We start from the raw sequence: 24229 nt of genomic DNA on the forward strand, positions 1-24229 counted from the left end.
GCCTTCCCCATCCTCACGAACACAAGGTCATTGCAATGCCAAACATTTCATGCTTTAAGAACATGAGCAAAGACAGCCAGGAAGTGGGGAGAAATGTTCTCCTGAGCATCCTTACTCGAGCAAAGAACGGTTTTCCCAAGTCCCCCTTAGATCACGGGCTAAAAGGGAGTCGAGCAGCCACCGCTGAATTTAAGGGATCTAGAAAAGCATCTGTTGAACAAGGGACATGGGACCGGGAATTAATAGTGAACAGCCACCTGAAAGTGTTGTCACAGAGGCCTGCAGTCTGCCATATGCTTTTACCTTCGTGATCTCATCTCGAGACGCACTGGGACGGCTAGCCAAACGCTCTGCTTTGCTCTGGAACCTGGAATGGGAGGCACAGCAGCATCTGCTATGTGGGAACTCCTGGCTGTGAAGTAGCTTAAAGATCCTATGAAGATGTAAATCTGATGCAAAGGTTTTTAAAGATATTATAATGCATGTTCTTGTAAAAGTATCTGTGCCAGAACCTGGAGGGTAATTTGGAAGATTTTATAGTTTGGGAAGATAATTATATGGTGGAATGGAAAGGGAACTAAGAGTTGTGATGTTAGACCCTGCTCTGAGTGAGATCCTGGAAGGATTCTGAGCCCGTCTGTAAAGTCATGAGCTTGAACAAGGTTAGATGACTCCTTGCTCCCTTCTCCAAGAGAACCCATAGTATCATCACGCTGACAGTTTGAAGTTCAGAAACATTAACTGTTATTGGTTTCAAGCTCTGTTTTATGAATAAGGTAACAGGCTCAGGCAGGCAGGTCATTGTTTGTCTAAATTCTCTCACTTAAATTTGAATGTCCCAGGAAAGGCAGCCCACATGATTTCACACATAATTAATATTTCGTTCTGATGGGATTTACGGTTTTTGACTTCATTTCTTATCCTTTTTATGTTAGCCAAACCTCTCTGATAACAGTTACATCACTTAATAGAATGCAAATAATGAGATAATTTTTATAAGTCCATGTTTTAACCATACGCTTTCAAGTAAATCACTTGTTTCTCTATAAAATAGTAACTGCCTTCGTAGCCTTTTCCTCCCTTTTGTTGAGAATTAGGTGAAGCTGTCTGTTCATAAGCCTGGTGTACTGACACACAGTGATGAAAGAATCTGCACTTGACATAGTCACCACTGATGCCCCCTGGCAATCCATGTCACTATGTAAAGTTCCTCTAAGCTTGAGAAAGTATCCTAGACAAGTTCTCCAGTAGGTAGTGTGGTGAGTGTGAGTGTGGGTGTGGGGGTGGGTGAGTCTGGTTGCCACTGTATAATTTTGTCCACACTGATATCTGCTACCTCCACATTACTTAGATGGGAGATGTGTTATAGCCAGGTGGGTGGTACTTAGCTGGAAGTCAGACCAGTCATATGGCTACCACCCACACTCAGCAACTGGTGATCTGCACAAGAAGAATTAAAACATATATTAACGAGAGAAAACTTCAATCTCGACCTCTAAGCCTGAGATTCATGGGTGAGCTTGAACCATGTGACATTTTGAAACACAGCTCCCCAGCCTTGGCCCTATGCACATCTCAAGCTAGATTATTCTGGATGTGCCCTGTGTACTGTATTGAGCAGGATCCCTGGCATTTATGGACTAGCTGCCAGTAACACCTTCCCAGTCATGGGTCGTGGTTACCAAAACCATCTCCAGACTTTGCCGAATGTCTCCTGGGAACTATTCTTTGCCCTTCTCAGGAATTTTGTGAGAAAGCTTAATGTGTATTGCACTGTTTTCCTGGGAGGCTCATTATCTACATCGTATTCTTACAAAAGATAGGCTTGGAATCACTTAAAACCTTTCAAACAATCACGAAAACAACCCCTGTCTCCAGCTGATGCTACCTAATTAAATGGTGCACTTGAAATTTTATTATGAAATATACTCTCACCCAATTATTACTTCCAACTACTTGGAAAAGGCACATCACAAAAACTGTATCTGGGAAAGTATGTACTCCAAAAGTTGCTGTTCCCAGATGGTAGCTTCCTAAAATAACTGTCCTCAGTGGAGGCAGGGGTCAGCCAGTCACCTACAGAACATGGCTGCGGCTTCCAAAGGGTTAAATGCTGATGTCAAGTCTGAACCGGGCTGGTCCGGAGGAGAAATCAAAAGGAGCTGATTTTCAGAAAGGAAACCCAAAGGTTGTGTAGATTATAAGATGGAGCATGGCGGGGAGGGGGGGAGGGGGAGGGGGCGCAGGGGAGAGTAAGAGGAAGGGAAGGAGGGGGAGGGAGAAAGGAGGGTGGAAGAAAGCGGAGAGGGAGAGGGGGAGAGGAGGAGGGAAGGGAGTGGGGAACACCGGGAAGAGAAATGTCTTGAAAGAGGTTCCCAAAGGTGTGCAGCTGTTGGGAGAGGCTGGCTAGAGGAGTCGCCCGCCTTCTCTCTGGCTTGTCCCCCACTGAATCCAGCAGCCTCGAGCGGTGTGCCCAGCCTTCTCATCCCTACGTCCACACCCTTCCATGGTCTCTGTCCTCCGAAGTGATCACTTCTCAAGAGCCCCTTAAAGCTCACAGACATCACTCGACCCACTCTCTGGGGCTACTTCCCATCCTCGGCTCCTTAGGGCTGCGGAACACTGCAGCTCCAGACCCCAGTGTTTGACCCAGAAAAGAATACAGGGGTAGGGTGTGGCCTCGGCGCCCCCCGAGGAGCTGCGGAGAAGGCGAGCAACTTTCTCCGTGATTTCCCAGTCTGTCTGCCGCCCCCACTCTCGCGCGTCCAGGGCTGCGCGGCGGGGCCAAGGGGAGGGGACAGCGGAAAGGGGAGGGCGGGGAGGAGGCGGCGCGTGCCTCGCCTGCCAAAGCTGGAGCCGGCATCCACGGTGCTCCCGGGCCGTACGGCCACAGCCGGCGGGCTCTCCGAGCGGGTCCTCCTGACCCTCCACCCCGGCTCTCTAGAGTCGTCCCGAGCTCCGTCGCGATAGTGGCGAAGGCGAGAAGGACAGTCTTCCGTGCCGCTCTGTCCCCGCCGGGGAAAGACAGCAAGTTGTGCTGCGCCCGGGACCCGCTAGGGACCGTGGCCGCCGCCCGGCCGGGTAAGTAGCGCGCCCCGCGGCTCGGAGCCCCGCACCCGGGTCCCTCCTGACTTCCTGAGCCGCTTGGTTTAGCTGTGGTCGGTGTCGGCCTCCGGGGGGTGCTGCCTTCCCATCCTTATCCGCCCCTTTCTCCCAGCCCGCTGCAAGAACTTCCCTGTGCCGCTTAGCAGCATCCAGAGATCATTGTGTGTGTGTGTGTCCCTGGTGCCCCAGGGTGCAGTGGGTGTGCCGAGCAGTTTGCAGGGGAGCAGGGGGAGGGGGTGCGCGGGGGTCGCGGCTCTGAGTTGATCTGGACTAGGGCACCTCACTCCAGCTGAAGAAGAGGCCCTCCTTCCCCCCGCCCCTCCCAATTGCTGGTCCTCCTCAGACCAACTCAACTCCAGCCCCTGCTCACAACTGACAAGATTTTAAAAACTGTAGCCAGAGGGAGCTCCCTTTGGGTAGAATCCAGAACTGAGGGCGAGAGAAGTGTAGGAAACAGAGTTTGCTTGTAGGCTCCGAAGCTAGACTTAGGAAGCAGTTTGCAGATGGAACCCCAGGGTGGGTGTACTTTTGCATTCTTTGTGCGGAGTGTGTCCAGGTGTGCAAGTCAACCCACCTCGTGGAACCCTTTGACTAGCTGGTGTTTGACACTGGGTCTTGGAAGTGTGAGTGCCCTCCCTGGTTAAGTTAAACACAGGTGAAATGAATGACCAGCAGGTGAAATCACTGAAGCCAGAGTCGCAATAGGAGATGTGAAAATAACAGAGGCTTGCATTTACCCCTGGAAATTTAAGACCTAACGAGTTCTCAGTGTTGTTGAGTACTGGGAGTGTGCGGTTCTGTTCCAGTGCATACACCTGGGTGGTAGATGATGTGAGTTAAATTTACGGTACTCTGTAATTGTAAGACGTTACGATCATTTTGCTTGGTTGGCGCACCCACCAAGAGATGCAGAGAAATTGCTAGGAACTAAGTGTGAACTTGCAAGCCAAATAAACAAACAGCAGTATGGTTCATTTTATTTTAATATCCTGAATTATGTCTACTGCTAGTAAAAAAAATATGCTACATTGCTTTTAATGTGAGTATGTGAAATGAATTCACTGGCTTGGCAAATAGAAGCCATTCATTTCTTTAAGTAAATAGCTGTCAGAGTTAATTTGGGAGCGTTTTACAGGAGATAAAGACATGGGGAAGCTTTGAGCTAGTTTGGCAAAACTTGTACAGAGATGCATACAGAGTGCATTAATTCTCCCCACTTTTGAAGCATTGAAGGAAGCTTGACGCTTCTTAACTGAAAATTGTGGCACTCCTGGAGACCTATACATAAGCTAGAGGTACTTAACTTTCACTGTTTCCTGTTGCTGTTTCACCAGGGGCCACCATCCTCACTACAAAGTATGAGAGGTTGATACCCAGTCAGACTGAAGATCTGGTACTGCTAGTAGCTGCATCCTCCTTGAAGAACCGTACATTACCTGGGAGCTTATAGGAACCAGACACCTTCATTCACACCTTCGGGACAGCCACGTTGGGTCCCCATTGCATTGCCTGGTGAAAGATGGCATCCAGCCTGACTTGTACTGGGGTGGTCTGGGCTTTGCTCTCCTTCCTGTCTGCTGCCACCTCCTGTGTGGGGTTCTTCATGCCTTACTGGCTCTGGGGATCTCAGCTGGGCAAGCCTGTGTCCTTCGGCACTTTCCGGAGGTGCTCCTATCCTGTGCAAGATGAGAGTCGGCAGATGATGGTGATGGTGGAGGAATGTGGGCGCTACGCCTCCTTCCAGGGCATCCCCAGTGCAGAATGGAGGATCTGTACCATAGTGACAGGGCTGGGCTGTGGCCTGCTCCTCCTGGTAGCTCTCACTGCCCTGATGGGTTGCTGTGTGTCGGACCTCATCTCCAGGACAGTAGGAAGAGTGGCCGGAGGAATACAGTTTCTGGGAGGTAAGTGACTTTGCTAAACTGGAGTTGTTTCCGTAGAATCTCAAAGCAGTGTTGAACATTACGTTTCATTTGTCTGCTGATGCAGTTGTGATTGACACTTGGAATGCAAGGAGAAGTAGGTCTGAAATGGCCATGGTAATAGATGGAGTAGAGTCAAAGTTTTTCTTACTGGACTTCTTTTACTTGTAAGAGTTCTTCATGCCCATTCATCCTTAGTACACACACACACACACACACACACACACACACACACACACACACACACTTGACCTACTGCGTATCATCTATGTGAGACAAGCATGTATAGGCTGTTTGTGATATATGTACTGGGGAGATAGTTTGCATTTAATAGCCTCTTGCTGTTTTTGTTCAACAGTAGACCCCTGGGTTGTCTTTGCCTTGCTAGATACTTGAGGTCTTTGGAGGCAAGAATTTCATAGAAAAATGCAAAAGGTGTTTGGTTCAATATCATGATCACGATAAGCATTAAGACTCTTGGTGGTTATAACATTGACCCTTGTTTAATTTTCCACTACATGTCAGAGTAAGTTTCAGCTGAGTTATAATTTCATATTGGCAACTACGTTTTTCACTGTGTTACAAATACAGTTCTAGTCTGGTTATGGGGAGATCTTAACGTCTCTGGTAACTTTCTGTGGGGGAAAGAACAGAACACAGTGTTTAGAGGATGATGTGAGCTGTCCCAAATGGACTGGCTAGTCTCACTAACACCAGACAAGGTCGGATTTTTTTCACTTGGCGCTCTTCCAGAAAGTATTGCTTCAATATCTCTGGTCATGTGGTTCTAATTGCTCTTTATATATTTTCCACTGGGCTTTTTCACCTCCATCCTTCAACCTGACTGGCTGAACTTGTCTGATTTACAATATGCCCTGGTGAAATATGACAACCTCTATTGATGGTACACACTGAGGGGAAACAGGAAGCCTGGAAGACCTGTAAAACTGTATTTGTAACTTCATAACAAAGTAAAAGTCTATTATTCTCACACTTGACATTTTCTTACAGTCATTGGTGAAGAATCCAGAAGAAGAAAAGGCCTTTAAAAATGACCATGTTTGTGGTGTCTGGTACAGATTAGAAAAACCCAGTGCCTTATTTCAGATTATTTACTGTAAAACTTTGTAAGTAAGTGTGCTGAAAATGGGTACAGCAAAGCAACTTTGTGTTTCCAGGCAAGACTCAGACTTACATGCAGTCCTTTGTTTTCTTATCTGGCATAAACTGCACTCACATCCTTGTCTGTTCTGGGAGGTGCTTTGGGTGCCTGGCAATCTCTCCTGCCTGCTTCTCTATTCACCACTGGCCATTACTGTCTTTAACGCATACATTTACACAGAAATATAGTAAAACTTTTAGGAACCATCAGGAGGTTGTCATTGAAAATGGAAATGTAGATGCAGTGCTCAGGAACTTGTTGGTGTCACAGATTTTTAGAGCAAAACTAACATGGGGAATATGGAGAGGAATTTTTTTCTTTGAGGATAAACTGGGCTTGCTGTTGTTTTACTTGGCTCTGGAAAAATGCTTAGGCAGTTTCATTTTTCTCCTCTTATGGTAAATATTCCTTTCCATTTTTTTTTTCATTTTGGAGCAGAGACTGCTATTATTTCTGGCAGAATAGGAAAATGCTTACAAAGAGAAATCAGCTTTTATTGATTATCTCTAAACGTGTAATGAAGGAAGGCAACAAGAAGGGAATCCGAGACCCTGGAGATTTATCCTTTCCTCGCTAAGCTAAGTATAGATTTTTTTTTTTTGAATTATATGGAGCCAACTCTTCACTTTATAGACTACCCAAGGGAACAGACAATTGAGAAAGTTATATACATTTTTAAATAACCATGCTTTGCTTTGTATATATGCTTCATGATCCCATTTGGTAAGAGTTACTGACATTAAATTAGGGATAGATATCATTGATATGGTAGGACCTTCCTTCCTTCCTTCCTTCCTTCCTTCCTTCCTTCCTTCCTTCCTTCCTTCCTTCCTTCCTTCCTTCCTTTCTTCTTCCCTCCCTTCCTTCCTTCATTCTTATCACTTTCCCCGGTGTGTGCTTGTGTCTCTGCGTGTGTATAGTATGTGCACATATCTACCTTTGTAGGTGCGTGCAGAAGCCAGAGATGGACATCAGGTGTCCTGCTCTGTCACTCCACCTTGTTCCCTTGAGAGTCTCTCACTGGATCTGGAGTTCAGCCAGCAGCCTGCAAGCCATGCATTCCTCCATCTCTACCCCAGAAGTGTTGGGGTTTCGGCACATGCACAGCCAAGCCTGACTTTGCACTGGGGATTCGAACCCAAACACTCACGCTTATGCAGCAAGTATTCTTACCCCTCTCAACAGTCTCCAACAGTTGGCATTGTCTTATTTCCTATACATGTTTCTTAGGTCAGGCAGAAATAACTCCGGTAGTAAAAACCAAGAGGTTTATAAGAACTCTAACTCTTAAACAGACATGCCCATTACTATAGATAATAGTGAATTTAGAGTTAAAAAATAACTTGGAACATGGAGAGAGATTTTGAAAATCTGTTGCTAATCATCAACAGCTAATAAGAGAACAGAAGGTAAAACAAAGTGCCTTCAGAAGAATTTCTCCAGTTGCTCACTATATAATTGTTTTTCTTTTTAGTCACAAAACTTATGTGGTTAGGAGTTTTGTTTTATTTGATTTTTCACAAAGTGGACGGGTATTTTTAAAGACCAGAAGATGCCGAGTGAGTGAGTTCTGAGAGGCTTTAGCTTAGTGTCAGAATGTAATCAGCATTTAGGAGGCTCTGCCGGGAGGCAGATTCTCTTGCTAAAAATGAATCGCCCAGAAGGGTTATGTTTAGCTAAAGTGAGGGTTGTTCCAAAAACAACAGGAAGCAGAGGAATGGCATGATACAGAGGCATCTTGCTTACTCCTGCCTGCTGGAGCTGGAGTCTGCCCATATGGTGTAACATCGGGCAGTATAACCCCTGCAGTATTTTGGAACAAGGTAAAGGACAGAGTGTCAACCTTGAATTTGAATAGTCTTGTGATGGCTGAAGAGAGGTTGACATGTCACCTTTCAACCAGTGAAACAACATAAAATGGAGACTTCTGTATGGAGACCTTCTTCTATCTTAGGAACACTTCAACCAATGAAGGCTGCTTTCCCTGAAGTAACTTGTGGGTGAGCTTTATTGCTGTTGGCTTTATTAAAAGGCATGCTTATATCATACTTTAAAAATAGTGAGCTTTGAATTTTAGTCTTTCTTGAGTTTTTAAAAAGCCTGTAGGAAGGCTTTGGAACATATAATGTATAATAAAAATATTAGCATGTATGGAGTATGCTTAGGGTAGTCTGTAAAAATAGATGTTTGACTTCTTTCTTGTCCAATATAAAATTATGACCTCACAAACACTGTAGTTATTAAATACTGAGAGAGAGAGAGAGAGAGAGAGAGAGAGAGAGAGAGAGAGATTGATTGAGACTCAGTCAATCAAAAACGTATGCTAGGTATGTGCTATAGCATTAAACCCCTCTATCATTAAATGCTGAATGGTTAGATTGGGAGGGCACTGGAGGAACTAGCTTTCGTTAGTGCATGGTTTCCTGGTCTTCAACACATGTACAGAAGTAGATGATCCACTCTTGCTCAACGGTAGGGACCCTCAAAGTCTCAGGATCCTACTTTTCATTACAGTCATGTGCACTGATAACACACGAGGAATAAGATTGAGCTGGGGACATAGTGCTTTGGTATGAGCAGGAAGATTTACAGTCTGATGTGACATTGACAGTGCTTGCCCGAGTCTGCCTGCTCCAAGTGCTAGGTTCCTTACAGGCAGGAATGATGACACCTTAGCTAATCATTCATAAAGTCTGTAACACCAAAGTCTATATATCCACCCCTAGTAACGGTTCTAAATGACGTGTTTCAGGTTTCATTGATGTCGGTCTTATGCTTCACTTGAAGAGCTTTTCTGAGCCTTGATCTAGGACTTTCCTTGTTGTTTTGTTCTGTTCCTATGAAGCTTCCAATCTTCTCAGTGAGGGATTCACTGCAGCACTCTTTTAGCTCTATGAGAGGCCTTGAGAGCTTATTCCTCATGGAGAATCCAGAGCTCTGCCCCAGGATTCTCATGTTCAGCAGGGCTAGGTGGAGCCCTGGTGGAAAAGGTTGGACAAACTTTCCCAGGGAGGACAGGCCCAGGTGGTACACAGAACCCTTTTTTGAACCACAAGCCAATACTGCCCACTTAAACCCTCATCCTCTTCTCTGAGGCATACTGTATAGGTCACAGTATAGACTTACACAGATGCCAATCTTAGATGAAGCCATCAGACTTGTTATTTGGGGATAATAAGATTTGAGGCAAAGAGCATCAGAATTGGTGCTGTGGAAACAACCTTATTAATTCGGATATTGGCTTCTCCTTTAAAGTATCCTGTTTACCTTAGGCGGTAGCTACTCTACTACGTGTGATTATAAAGTGAAGGAGAACCAACTGTTATTTTCCATGCTATACTTTGAGAAAGATTTTATTTCGAGTGCTTGGCTTGAGTCCTTCACCTTGGGATCACGTGAGGCAGCCTTATATCCTGTCGGTGACCTTCGGGTCTTGGTTCCTTTTCTGGGAAAGTGTGCTCAGCGCCACCCCTGCACATCCCCAGTTTGAGTTACTGTTTTTGTTTTTCTTCCTAACATTGCCTCTCTGAAATAAATAGTAATAATCCCAATAATTCTTAAAAATGACAGAACAGAGGGTTATCCATGGCCCAGGCCTGCATATTAGCAGCTCCATGGCAATTCTCCCTGCAGTTGCTGAGGTTTCTGACCTGCCTCAGTTCCTCTGTATTTTTTCAGAAGTGGAGAGTCATGTGATTTTTTTCCCCCTTAACTCTTCTTGTTACCACCAGTTAATCCATCCACAGCTAGAGACTAGAAAGGCTGGGGTCAATAATGGACTAGTTGCCCTCACTAGTATATAGGCTGCAAACTGGTTCTTCACAGAGTGAATTGACTGAGGAATGTGAACTAATAAGCATTTACTAGCAGAATCTCAAGATAGACAATTGAGATCCTTACATTGTTTCTATAAAGCATCAGAAGATGCATGGCGTCTTTATGCAACGTGGAGGCATCATTGTCTGCCATCAGGATTTGAACCTTCCAACCGAGACAGAGTGGCTTTGTAGGTGTGGGCAAGAATCAGAAAAAATAATTATACTAGTCTGAAAATTTCATTCTTGGTGCCTTTGAAATTGACTTTGTTGCTCTCCAAGTATCATCTTCAAGATGGTCTGAGGAACATTAATTCCTATGTGTACCAAGATGTGTTAACAAGAATAACCTAATTAGCAGGAGCAAGAAGAGGTCAAGTGGTTAGTTATGACAATTATCAGCTTACAACAGGTCTTTATAGATCTCCTGGTATGTTGAGGCATACAGGCAGTCTTTGTGGAGAATGGACTGGACTGTAGTATTAAGTATTCCCTTAACTTACTCAAGTCCAACACCATGAAGAGAACCATGGTTCAATTTTTATTTCCCCTCAATTAAGGAAGAAACACTCTTTTTATAGATGAGAATACAGAATTTTAGAGTGAGACCAATGATGTCCCCATTTCTTATTGATTAGGTTACAAATACTATCACTATACTATTGAAGTGTTAACAAAACGCTACTTTATGGAGCTGGAGAGATGATTCAACAGTTAAGAACACTTGATGCTCTTGCAGAAGACCTGGGTTTGGTTCTCAGCACTCACATTGGGCAACATACACCCACTTGTAACTCCAGCTCCCGGAGATCCAATTCTCTCTTCTGGCCTCTTATGTGTGTGCTCATACACATAGACGTGTACATATACACGTAAATAAAACTAAAACAAATTCTTTTTACAAGCTATTTTAGGTTGTACTTGAATTCAAAGTTTCTCACCATGATAGGTAGTGACTCTCTTAATACAGGTGACACTGTTTAAAGGTTTATTTGTTTTTATTTTGTATGTATTGGGTGTTTTGTCTGTATGCCTCTCTGGGTGTCCTATGTGTGCAGTGACTTCAGGGGCTGAAAAAGGCATCAGATCCTCTGGAACTAGAGTTTCAGATGGTTGGGAGCTGCCATGTGGGTGCCAGGAACCAAACTAAGGTCCTCTGTAAGACCAACAAGTGCTCTTAAACACTGAGCTGTCTCTCGTGTCCCCAGGTAAATATTTTATTGTCTCTGATGGCTTTAGCTTATGACTCTGGCAGAAACCAGGTTGTTGTATTATACAGCAACTTTTCACAAATACGCATCGCAGGTTAGTGGTAATAGTCCTCTTGTTTGTGAAGCAAGTGCCTTCCTCACTGAGCCATCACCCCAAACCCTCATAGATCTTTAATGTGACTGTCTAATTCTTTCTATCTATCTATCTATCTATCTATCTATCTATCTATCTATCTATCTATCTATCTATCTATCTATCTATCTATCCATCCATCCATCCATCCATCCATCCATCCATCCATCCATCCATCCATCCATCCACCCACCCACCCACCCACCCACCCACCCACCCACCCACCCACCCACCCACCCACCCACCCACCCATCCATCCATCTATCTAACTATGTGACTAGGGGAATATAACTGTTTCCACTTGCACTCTATCCTGAAAGTTACAATCAATCAGAGAAGAAAGACATTATACTTCTAATTACAAAAATTGCAAAATGTCATTTGCACATAAATTTTACAAAGGGAAAGAAAGTCAAAATGTTAAAATAAGACCTTATTTTTGGAGTCCAGCAAAGTACTGGAGAGATCTGTGATAATAATTTGCGGTCCGCTCCAAACTCTGTATAATATGTGCTCTTTGAAAGTTTTTCTTTTCTTTTTTTTTTTTTTTCAGAATGGCAGATGTTACCCTTGTGTTGAGTATTGATGTTAGCATCTGCTGTCAAGATGTCCAAACTCTAGAATCAGAATCTGTGCAAACAAATGTGATGAAAAGGCTAAGAAGTTTCCAGTAGGTTTCCCTAGGATCCTTTGCAATCACCCTTTGGGTAGGTGTGAAAAAAGATCAGCCCATGGTATGCTTAGCCAAACTCAGCTTCAGATCCCAAGTTCTTTATTCTGAATATTCAGTATTCCTATGAGAGAGAGGTAGGAGCAGGCGAGCAGCCAAGGTTACACCTTGGGAGCCCTGGACCGTTTTACTGCTGGCCAGAGTCTCACTTTGTAAAGTGTTCTTCAGAATCACTGTGGCCATTGAGTGTCTGTCTTCTCTTCATGCCTTGTGGAGAAGGACTGTCTCTGTCTTCACTGCCCTGATTACCTGATCTCCACATCCTCCAGTCAGAGTTCTCACCAGATGGTGGTACTCTTGATTGACAATTCTTCTGAACTGGACTCTGCGGAAGTGTATGAGGCAGAGAGGAAGGGGAGGGGAAGGGGGACGGAGGTGGGGGCGGAGGGGTAGAGGAGTTGACAACTGGTTGTCACTGATGAGATTAAGCAGCAATGGCCACTCCGGTTTCAAGTTGAAGTGATACTTAGAAGGACACTGTCATCCATGGAGAGGAAGATGTCTACAGATTTGGACAGCAAGGTTGTCAACTCATTTCTGGACGTTTGTTTGGTTCCAGTTCTGGTAGGAGTTCATGAAAGGCTGAAGGTCAAGTTGGGAACATTGAACATTGAGCTTATAAGAATGACCAGGATTCGAACATATAGAATTATCGAGGTTTTGAATGTCTTCGTGTAAGAAGACATTACCCCGTTTGCTCTAAAAAAGGCACAGCTTTTTACATTCCATACTTACTTTTACCGTTTGACTGCGCTGGCTGCAAGGCAAGCCCCTGGCTGTGTCTGACTTAATGGTGGGTGTTAAGCTTCCCCTGGAGAGTTCCAGCTGCTTGGCAGTCATTATGCGGTGGGTCAGGACCACAGAGGAGTTTTCACTCTCTGGGAGCAGTTTTTACTGTCTGGAGTAAAATGCCGTGGAGATCAAGGTACAAAAATCCTTTTGCATAATGTTCGTTAACAAAAAGCTGCCTTGGGGAAAATAGAGTCCAGAAAGGACTGGACACAAAGAAGAAAGATGACTCTACCTTAACTTTCGGTAGGGGTGTGTGTGTGTGTGTGTGTGTGTGTGTGTGTGTGTGTGTGTCCGGCCTCATACATAAAGATGATGTTCCATTTTGATCCCCCAGTAGAGAAAAGTCAGTTCATTTATCTCCCCTCCACTGGTGGCTCTCCGGAGCCATTTAAAATTCAATTTGGCTACCCATGCCCTCGGTGCTCAGTGGGTTTCATTAAATGACACAGCAGTGACTTCTTCTTCCCTGTGTGGCACCTTTTGATACGCAGTTGACTTTGCTGTAATTTCAGACAATTGTGCTCTGTGTGCAGTGAGCTTACCATGATAATCTTCCAGTCCAGTTAGGGTAGACCCAGAGAGATGAATCTGATGGCGTTTGAACAGTAGAAACTGCACAGAGGAAGTGTTCACATCTCTCTCGACGTTTGCTGCTCAGCTTGTTAGGCTCATAGGTTTTGGGTTGTTTTTTTTTTTTTTTCCAAATTGTTTTTGTGACATTGCTTACAGCCTAAATGTTGGCTAGTATTTTTCCTCATGTTAGGTATTTCAGAATTTTCACGGAGTTGGATTCTAAATCACAGCCTCCTTGAACTCTTAAGTACAATTAAATATTACTATCTTTTTTCTTGTGTTAGCAGCCCTTCAGGTACTGCTCACTGTTTGTGGGTTCTCGTGGGAACTAAATAGACCCAGGACACGGTCATCAGCCCCATGTTTCTGGCCCTCCCCTCAGTCCTTCAGTTAGTGCTCAAACATACGTACTCATTGAATGTTTTGTGACTTTCAGGTATATATACTACCAGGCCCCATCAAACAGATTCCCGATCAGTGACGTCTGTTATTGACAGGCCACTAAATACATGCTAACTGACCATCGCTGTGTGCTAGCTGCCTTCCTGATGTTTGAGGGGAAGCAAAGGCCCAGGCTGACTGAGGGGACGGTGTAAGGGAAGAATGTGGATCCCCAGCAGTGGGAAGAGGGAGGGAGGAGAAGAGAAGGAGAAAGGAAGGATTGTATCATCATTTGTGTAAGTTTGTCACTGTTCCACACTGCGGCTCTCCTGCTGCTGGTTTGTGAAGTATTAATATTCTTATCAGGTCATTTTTTTTATTAAAGACATAAAAATCTCCTTTCTTTTTTGTGTGTACACCTGTGCATATGTGTGTGTGTGTGCGCGCGCGCGCGCGTCTGTGTGTGTGCATCTCTCTCTGTGTGTGTGTATGCATGTGGAGGCCAGAGTTGACACTGGCTATTGTTTTTGATCACTCTCTATTGTATATATTGAGATAGATCTCTTGAAGTGGCGTTGTCTTTTTGACTTGTCTAGCCAGCTAGCTCGCTTGGGCGAGTCCCTGACTCTGCCTCCCATGTACTGGGGTTCTATGGGGTCATCATAGCCTTTTGGCTTTCATGTGGGTACACAGGTTTGCGTGTCAAGCACTTTACCTGCCAAGTTGTCTTTCCAAGTCTGAAAAATCCATTTTTTTTAAAGGTAGTGTTTCTGCCCTCCACAGACCACCGTTTGAGATGCCCTGTGGGTATCTGTAGATGTTCCCAGGGTCCAGACAACTGTGTTCTGCTCTGTTTTGCATGTGCTCAGCGTGGTCCATTTTCTCACTTACAGTGTGCTTTCTGGTCTTATCCATTTCATCTGAGAGAACTGCTTGCGTCTGGGCATAGAACTCGGGGCTTTGGATCTGCTGGGCAGACCCTTTACCTCGGAGCCACATCTATAGCAAGAAACTTGCCCTTTAACTCTGCATCTCTCTTCCAGTACTCCCCACATGTATTTTTAGTCCAATAACAACTTGTTTGCATTCTTCAAAATCACCAGAGTCACACTTTTAACATAGCAAGTATATCACTCACTAAATTATTCCCCACATGTTTTCTCACATACTCTTGAGAGGCTGCAGCACCTTTTGCTTGCAACTGTGATGGGTGGAATAGCAGATGCATATATAATTCAGGGCAGAACTCGGAGAAGTCTGAAATTCACTGCTTTGGCTGCTAGACTCTTTCCTTCAGGAATGTGCTGCTGTTATTCTACGAACAGAAAGCTCCAGCACTGCTGTAGGGTTGGATTGTCACTCTGTCTTCCAGGGTGATGATGCTTGTCATGGTATGTTCAGGGGTTTGTTGTGATGTTAAGATGAACGCACAATTCAGGGTTTTGAGAGCTTTCATTTCTGATCCTCAGGGGAACGAGAGAGAGAGAGAGAGAGAGAGAGAGAGAGAGAGAGAGAGAGAGAGAGAGAGAGAGAGAGAGAGAGAGAGAAGAGAGAGAGAGAGAGGGGAGAGAGGGGAGAGAGAGAGAGAGAATGTGTCTGTGTGTGTGTATTTAAAAACTGTAGCAAGTACAGTGTAAGAGAAAAAAATAAAAATACTTTGAAATTGATGTTAGACATGGGTTATGGGAAGTCACTGTAAAAATGAGTCATTTTGCTGGCCGGTGGTAGCACATGCCTTTAATACCAGCACACGTGAGGCAGAGGCAGGTGGATTTCTATGAGTTTGAGGCCAGCCTGGTCTACATAGCGAGTTCCAGGACAGGCAGAGCTGTTGTTACACAGAGAAACCCTGTCTTGAAAAAACAAAAACAAACAAAAAGAGTCATTTGAGACCAGAGACTGAATCCTGGAAATGAAAAGAAATTTTGTCTTGAATATACTTCTAGATAGTTACTTCATGTGATATGCAAATTATATGACACTAAATTATGCTTCCATAGTCACGACTTCGATGCCCATTTACTGATAAAGCCAGGGAGCATTATATATTGTTCCCAGTGTCGTGGTACAGAGTCTGCCTTCTGCCTGGTCTGTCTCCCTGCTTTCTTATTGTTCCCCGTCTATTCTCATGTCTCTGAGAGAATAATCTTGGCTGACCATAGCCCTTCATTCCTCGATTGCCCCAGTAAGACAAAGGCTTCCTGCGATGCACCCCAGGCCCCATGGATGATGGCTGCAGCCTTGGACTTCTTGTACTTGCAACTAAACTGGATCCTTTAAGCCTTCCTGTCCTTCTGTCCACATCCTGTCTCCATGCTTTGGAGAGCACTGTTCCTTAACCTTTCATTTCCCTCCTTCACAGAGCTAGCTCTGCTTATCTTTCCAGACGCGCCCCACCCCCACCCCCAACATGAGCCCAGACTTCTCAGGGGTCACTTCCGCCCAGGTGGTGAGGATCCCTGCCAGAGCTCACATGGAGTCTATCAACATGCTCTTCTGGTGGAGGTGGCGGGAGCACCGTGCCCCATGGATGACTGTCACGTGCTCCTGCTGCACTCTCAGCCGACTGTGCCTCTTACATTTTTCTACACACTGGATTGCGGATGCCCATAAAAGTATTCAGGGAAACTTTATGTCCAGGTGTTCACTGGAGTAAGAGACACAATGGAGCCGATGACATGCTTGGCTCATGTTTTCTGTACTGCACCTTTGAGGTTCCTCTTTTCTCTGGGTGAGGCACCTGCATCTGACACACTTATTTCACAAAGGCCCAGTCTATGGCATTTTCTCCATGGACTCTATGCTGAAAAGAAAGCCTTGTTTAGGTGTGAATATTTCTGATTCACACTGAAGATGGTTTTTTTTTTTTTCTGGTCTCATTTTGCTTGTATTTCTGCCAATAGTCAATGATGATGTAGTCGGTGGTTTAACTGTTCCTTTGGAACAGTTCGGGGCCATTGCTTCCTGGTGATACTATCAGGATATCCAACCGGGCGGGGTGCTTTTGTCTTATTCCAAGATGATTGAAAGGGAAAAAGGAGAGGTTGCCATGTGTGTGTTAAAGGCAGTGGGCGTCTTCAGAAACCTGCTCTTTACTCTGTCTTTGTGGATGAATATTGTTTTTGGTCAGGCTGCCAAGGCATTTTTAGTTCTGTGTTACCCAATGTTTCTATTTGAAAGTAATAGGCAATCCAGGAGTTAGTATTGGCTTCTGGAAGGAAGCTATCAGTTGTTTCTGATCTGCTCAAGTGTCTCCCCATTCCCTGTCCCAGCCATATGGAGTGATAATGCAGTTTCTCCAAGCAAAACCCTCTAGGAAATGCCTCAGATATTGTACTTTCCATTGGGATAACCTTTGGAAGGTGGCCAAAAGAACTTTCCAGAAACTGGGCTACAATCGACCCTCAAGTGTTGACTGCTCCAGTTTTGCTTGGGTGACTCCACTGTATCATTCCACATGGGTGGGACAGGGGATGGGCAGGCATTGGGGAGATCAGGGGAGCAGCTAAGTTGTGCGTTTTTGCTAGTTTAGGAATACATCTTTGCTCTGTGTACCCCTTGTTCAAGTTTTACAGGCCATCCTAGCACTTAAATATGATTTTTCACTTTCTTCTTTTGTCTGTTGACTCATGGTAGTGACTATGTCCTGTCAAACTGAGTTTTCTTGTGCCTCTAACACCTCTAATTTACTGAGATTTCATTATTGATCGATTGATGTATTGATAAACAAATGCCATTTTGAAACCGCATGGTGGCCCATGTCTGGATTTCAGTACTCTGGATGCTGTGGTGGAAGGCTCAGGAGTTGAGGCCAGACTTAGCCACAAGGCCAATTTGTAGCCAGCCTGTACTATATAACAAGACAAGAAATAACTACCTTAATTCCATCATTTAACACATAAGAGCAATTGACTGGTGACATTTGTGTCTCTCACATAGGACAGGTGACATAATTTGAAGAACAGTCAAAATGAACACACAGGCCTCCAAGTTAAAAAATTACTGAGATTTTTAAAAAGTTAATGGAAGAGCCTTAAAAATGAAGGGTGAGTGTGTGTGTCTGTCCAGGTTGGACACCATTCTACTCTTCTGTAAGATAGAAAAGAAACTGAGGTTTGAATTAGCATCGTGTGTGTGTGTGTGTGTGTGTGTGTGTGTGTGTGTGTGTGTGTGTTACACATTGTGTAAGTGTTATGCAGAGGCCAAAGAAAGACATTGGGTATCCTATTCTATCTGTTGATCTCCATTATTTTATTTCTCTGGATACAGGCTTTTTCACTGGACCTGGAGCTAAGCCAGCAGCCAGCAAATCCTGCAAGATTCTTTTCTTATGTCCACTCCCTATGGTGCTGGGGTTCAGGCAGCATGTGGAAGCTTTTTACCTGGTTACTGGAGACCTGAACTCAGATCCTTGTCTTGTACAGCATGCACTCTTACCACAGGCACATCTCACCAGTCCCCTATCTTGGGAAATGAGTACACATCATCATTTCATTTCTAGGTAGTGGTAAGAAGGCCTTCACTTACATTCTTACCTGTCATGGCACAAATTGGATCTAATGCTTAATTTACCATCTTTGAAATGTGCCTTGTATCAGCACAAAATTTAAGGCCGTACACCCTACCAATCTAAGCAGCCTGTTCTCATTCACAGCCCCGGTATTTTTTTTTTTTATAGACTTTAGCTGTACTGCACAGGTAAATCATTGACTCAGCTCTAGTCTGTGTGAACTCTGGTAAAATGATTATAAATCAGAGTAGTGAGAAGTGGCTGAGTTCCACTCTAAATTTGGAAACATAAGGAGAAGTCTAAAATGAGATAGTCTCTAGTCCCAAGATCAGGAAAGAGCTCTTCCTGTTGAGGAAATCCCCTGGGGGAGGTTTAGTTTACACAAGAAATTGAATTGTAATAAAGCAGATAGAAGCGATGTCTCCTTCAGGACTCCTTGCGCAGTACATAAACTGGAAAGTAAATGTTGGCTACTCTGTGATCTCCACAGACTTGAGGTAAATAGGATTGCTCGTCTGCCCTGTCACACTGATTATCTTTTGGCCCCTGGAAGTCAATATCAAAATCTGTAACTGTTTTAGTTAGCTTTCCATTGCTGTGCTAAAATACTGTGACTCAAAAGCAACTCGGAGGGGGCGGGGAAGCATTCTATTAGGTTTGTATGTTCCAGTCACAGTTTATCATGAAAGGAATTTAGGGAAGGAACCTGGAGACAAGAACTAAAGCAGAGGCCACGGAGGAATGCTGCTCACTGGCTTGCTCCTTCTTGCTTGCTTAGCCTGCTTTCTTAAACCATTCAGGACCACCTGCCCCAGGTAGCACCACCCACAATGGGCTTGACCTTCCCACATAAATCATTAATTTAAAAAATTGTCCACAGACTTGCCTATAGGCCAACCTGGTGAAGGCATTTTCTCAGTTGAGATTCCTTCTTCCCAGATGACCCTAGCTTGTGTCAAGTTGTCAAGGACAAAAGAAAACAAAAACCGAAGGAGCAGAGGAGGCAAGCCTCCTACACCAGGCTGCCCCCAACAAATGGTACCCATCACCAGAAGAGAACCCTGCCTCGTAGGAGTGTGAGCCGTTCATCCCCCAAGTGTCCATCATCCTTCCTTGTAGGCATTTGGAGCTTTCTAAGAGCACATGTTGCTCCAGTGTCTTGCTGCTGCTTATCTTTGTGTTAGCTGCTTACCCCATGCTCCTTGCTTCTAAGAGGTAGGTCTTTTGGAATTCAAATAAAACTCAAATCAAACCTGGCCACTTGAAACTCTTTCATTCCCGGTCATAGAGGCAGCAGTGAATCGGGACGATTCTTTGACTGACATTGTATCCACCCTATCAGAAGGGGACAGAGTCTAAAGAGAAACTCTGCCCTTCCTTTAGCCCATCAGACTACTGTAGTAATGGAACCCAAAGAGTTAAATATTTTCCAGGCATCCCATGCTGAGGAAAGAGAAGGAAGTGAAACCCTGATTCCCACCAGAGGAGCACTTGCCTTCCAGGAAAGCATTCCGTACAGTTCTGATAAACAATCGGATCACCTTGTAAGACCTACCAGAACTGAAAGGTCAGTGATAGGCGGGGCCACACCTTGACCAGGGGCACTTACTTATGCATGACTCTTTATTTAAACCTAAGCTTCATGTTTAGGTTTATCTAACGAGGACTACCCAGAAAATCGACTTGGGGTGAGTCACTGGACCCCTTTCCATTCAATCCTCTTTCCATTGTAGGCCCATTAATCAAATATTTTTTTATTTCCTTTTTTTTTTTAACTGCTGCTTATGGTCACATACATAGTATAGGCCTGGAAACATCTATGGTTGATAAAAGAAACCATAATAAATGATAGAGGAAGATTATTTCAAACTTAATTTCTTATGTTTTATACATATTCCCATAAAGTTGCAAAATGACTAACTCTTAGGCTGCAGGATTATTTCCAATATTTCTTATGGGGGGAAAATACGACGAAGATATATTGTCATTTTATTTAAACTACAAATATCTTGTGAGTCATATGAAACAAGAGCTTGTAAACTTTTCAGTTTTTTTTGTTTGTTTGTTTGTTTTTTTTTTGTTTTTTTTTTTATTTTTTGGTTTTTCGAGACAGGGTTTCTCTGTGTAGCTTTGCACCTTTCCTGGAGCTCACTTGGTAGCCCAGGCTGGCCTCGAACTCACAGAGATCCGCCTGGCTCTGCCTCCCGAGTGCTGGGATTAAAGGCGTGCGCCACCACCGCCCGGCAACTTTTCAGTTTTTAAGCTCAGCAGTTTTACCATCACAGCTCCGGTTGCTTTTCCTTAGATGGTGTGCTGGCTCATTGTAACTGTCAATTTGACAAACCCAGAGTTACCCAGAAGAGAGTCTTGATCAGGGATATCTAGATCAGGTTGGTCTGTGGGTGTGTCTGTGGGAAGGCCCAGCTCACTGTTGGTGACACCATTCCCTGAGGCTAGGCCCTGAACTGTATAGAGTGAAGCAAACAGATTGATGTTATGTGATTATGTACTTCATTGATTTTTCCCAATATGACGACTGTAACCAGGAACTGTAAGCTAAACTCTTACTTCCCCAAGTTGTTTTTGTTTGATTGATTTTTTTTGGGGGGGTTATTAGGATATTTTATCACAGCAACAGAATTGGAACTAGAACAGAAGGAGATACTCATAAGTATTTATTTTGATGAATCTTTTTTTTTTTTTTTTGTTTTTCGAGACAGGGTTTCTCTATGTAGCTTTGCGCCTTTTCCTGGAACTCACTTGGTAGCCCAGGCTGGCCTCGAACTCACAGAGATCCGCCTGCCTCTGCCTCCCGAGTGCTGGGATTAAAGGCGTGCGCCACCACCGCCCGGCTTATTTTGATGAATCTTAACATCTTAAAATGATTTTATTTGTTCTACATTTTAGTTAAGATTTTCCAAGCATATTCTAACTTTATAAAAAAATGAATGTAAACCATTTTTAGGGGGAGAACCAGGGAGCTTTAACATCCTGGCTGTCCTGGAACTCACTATTTAGACCAAGGTGACCTCGAAATCAAGAGATCTGCCTGTCTCTGCTCCCTGAGTGCAAGACTAAAAACATGTGTCACCATGCCTACTCCATAGACCATTATTTTTAAGAATCTATATTAAAAATGCCACATTATGAAAAGCCATGCATAAAATCTTTTTATAGATACTTATATTTAAGTTGTAAAATAACTTATTCCCCCAACTTTATTTCCTTAGCATTGAAGCAAGAACGAATCCCTACTTCCTAATTTCAGTTGTATTAATTAGAAGTAATCATAGTCAACTTTTGAGAAATTAAAATACAGAATTGTATTCAGAATTGTTTACCATATAAATTTTAGAAAATTCCACACAACAGCATTAAGTTTAAAGGACAGAAACGATGCATTTAGTTTAGACCTGCTTTTTTAAGTTTAGACATTTGCAGTCATTGAACCGTGATGCTGAGTCTCACCTTTAACATCGTTCATTACTATCCTGTGAGTTCTGATCCTCTTGCCTGGAGTCTCTTGACCTTAATGCTTAAAGATTCTGTTCCTGGCCTGGGAGGGAGAGATGCTAATGGTCACTAAGTCCCCAGAAATCCTCCAGTACTGGAGAAAGAGGGCTTCTCCACCAAATGTTGATGGCTCAGGTTTGCAGGCCAGGTTAAGATGTGTGTATTTGTCTAAGAGCCAAGGCCAGTACATGGGGATGATCCAAGCAAACAGGTTGAGGCAGTGGGAAGAGCAGAGGAGCCAGCCAGCACATTTTAGATGTGAACACAAGGAAAGTCAGTGGCCAAGCCTACTATCTGTAGAAAATTGGGCAGTGCCATGCTTTGCCAAAGCAGGCATAATGCTTTGAAAAAGCAGAAGAGGCATATACTTACATTATATTATTTACTAAGTATATATAAAACTTGAATCTTGAAATCAGATCTCTGTAGAAGAGTTCTAGCTGGGCTTTGCATTGGTTCATATGCACATATTTCCCTGGACTAGGAGGTCTCAGATACTTAGCTTCCTAGGTGGATTCCATTGTATGTGCTTTTGCAATGTGCACGTACATAAACACATGTGCCTGTGTGCACACACAGCCACAATTAAAAAATATATATATTCCTGCACTTCTGTCTTAGTCAGGGTTACTATTACTTTGAAGAGACACCATGACCACAGCCACTCTCATAAAGAAAACATTTAATTGAGGAGGCTCATTTACAGTTTCAGAGGTTCAGTCCATTATCATCATGGCAGGGAGCAAGGTGGCGTGCCGGCAGATGTGGTGCTGGAGAAGCTGAGAGTCCTCCATCTTGTGGGCAACAGGAAGTCACCTGGCAGTCACACTGAGGGAAGCATGAGTAAAAGAGACATCAAAGCCCGCCCCCACAGTGACGCACTTCCTCTAACAAGGCCACACCTCCTAATAGTGCCACTCCCTGTGGGGGCCGTTTCCTTTCAAACCACCATAAGCTCTGCTTCCTATATGCATAACTGTAGATTGCTCTATATCTTCCATGCTCTATTTTATATTTTTTGCACTGTATTTCATTTTAGGTATCTTTTATGTACTTCTGTGAAGGCTTTCTATTTTGCTCTCTGGTTGCTTTTTATGTAGGACACAGGCTGAGCTCCAGGACTTTCCTGGCCTGTGCTCTGATACCTTTATACATCTCATGTCTTTTCCTCCCTGGCTTAATGATTGCATTTATAACCTTATGTATATGATGAGTTGCAAAATTTACTTATACCAACCAAGATCCTTGTCATCAGTTCATTGCTAATAGATCTCTCATACATGTTAACTCCCCATTGCTGTTTAACTATCATACAAACAAGAACAAAGGCATGTGTAGTATAGAAAAGAAGTCCAGTACTGCTGTTGGGCAATTTTGTCCATCTATCTGTAGATATTAAGCCTCTGCTTCATGTCAGGAAGTGAGCTGAGTACTAAATATCTATAGATGAACAAGGAAGGACTCATGGATTTTGCTCTTACATAGTTTCCTTTTTTTTTTTTTTTTTTTTTAATTAGCAATGGAAACCAGGGTAGAAAATGGTTTTAGGCACCACTGAAAATGACTGCCCAGGTTTCAGGGAGGATGAATGAAGAATGGGATAGCTCTGTAGAAGCTGCTGTATTTGTTGAGCCTTCTAAGATCCCTGACTTAGGAGATGGAGGCCGCTTGTCTTCTCCTGGGCAGTGAGGCAGGCCATCCCCTTGGAGGAGGTAGTGCTTGCCTCTTCCCTCCAACTGGACCCAGCCCGGAGCTTCTGAGATGGATGGATAGGAGGGAAAATTTGACTTTTGTCATACAGAAGGAATGTGAAATAGAAACCGGCTAAAAACAATCTTGTAGTATTTTCCAAATCTAAGTTCTAAGATGAAACAGAGTTGAGAGAAAGATGGCTAGCTGAGAAATCTGACTTTTGGAAATGATTTTACTTGGGTCAGATAACGGGCACTTGGAAACTGCTTTCAGTAAAAAGCACTGACTCCTCGGGGTAGGGGTGGGAGCAATCCACAAAATAACCAGATGCAGGCTGGAAGCCTGGAATCTCTGTCTTTATGTACTGGATTTTGGATAGTCTCTTGCTTGACTTTGCATATGCATGATAGTCCCTGAGGAGTGTTGGTCTACCTGAACTATGTCAACCCCTTCTGAGACTGGAGACACAAAGAGAAGTCAGTGTTCTGTGTGAATATGTGTGTGTGTGTGTGTGTTTGTGCGCGCGCGCGTGCATGTGTGTTATTGAGGTTGACGAATAGGGGCCTCTTGCTAGTTATGTTAATATTCTCTCTCTCTCTCTCTCTCTCTCTCTCTCTCTCTCTCTCTCTCTCTCGTGTGTGTGTGTGTGTGTGTGTGAGAGAGAGAGAGAGAGAGAGAGAGAGAGAGAGA

The 24229-nt window shown here is 43.9% G+C and overlaps 1 protein-coding gene across 1 annotated transcript in view; it reads left to right on the plus strand.

Annotated features, from left to right (window-relative positions):
- Positions 1-2811: 2811 nt before the first annotated feature.
- Lhfpl6 (LHFPL tetraspan subfamily member 6) overlaps positions 2812-24229 on the plus strand; it is a 203919-nt gene continuing 182501 nt past the window's right edge. The window contains exons 1-2 of the mRNA XM_006977584.4: positions 2812-3081; positions 4440-5009. Of these exons, the coding sequence (XP_006977646.1) occupies positions 4625-5009 (385 nt within the window). The 5' untranslated portion in view covers positions 2812-3081; positions 4440-4624. The remainder of the gene's footprint in view (positions 3082-4439; positions 5010-24229) is intronic.

This window comes from Peromyscus maniculatus, chromosome 6, assembly GCF_049852395.1.
Source record: "Peromyscus maniculatus bairdii isolate BWxNUB_F1_BW_parent chromosome 6, HU_Pman_BW_mat_3.1, whole genome shotgun sequence".
NCBI classification, from domain to species: Eukaryota; Metazoa; Chordata; class Mammalia; order Rodentia; family Cricetidae; genus Peromyscus; species Peromyscus maniculatus.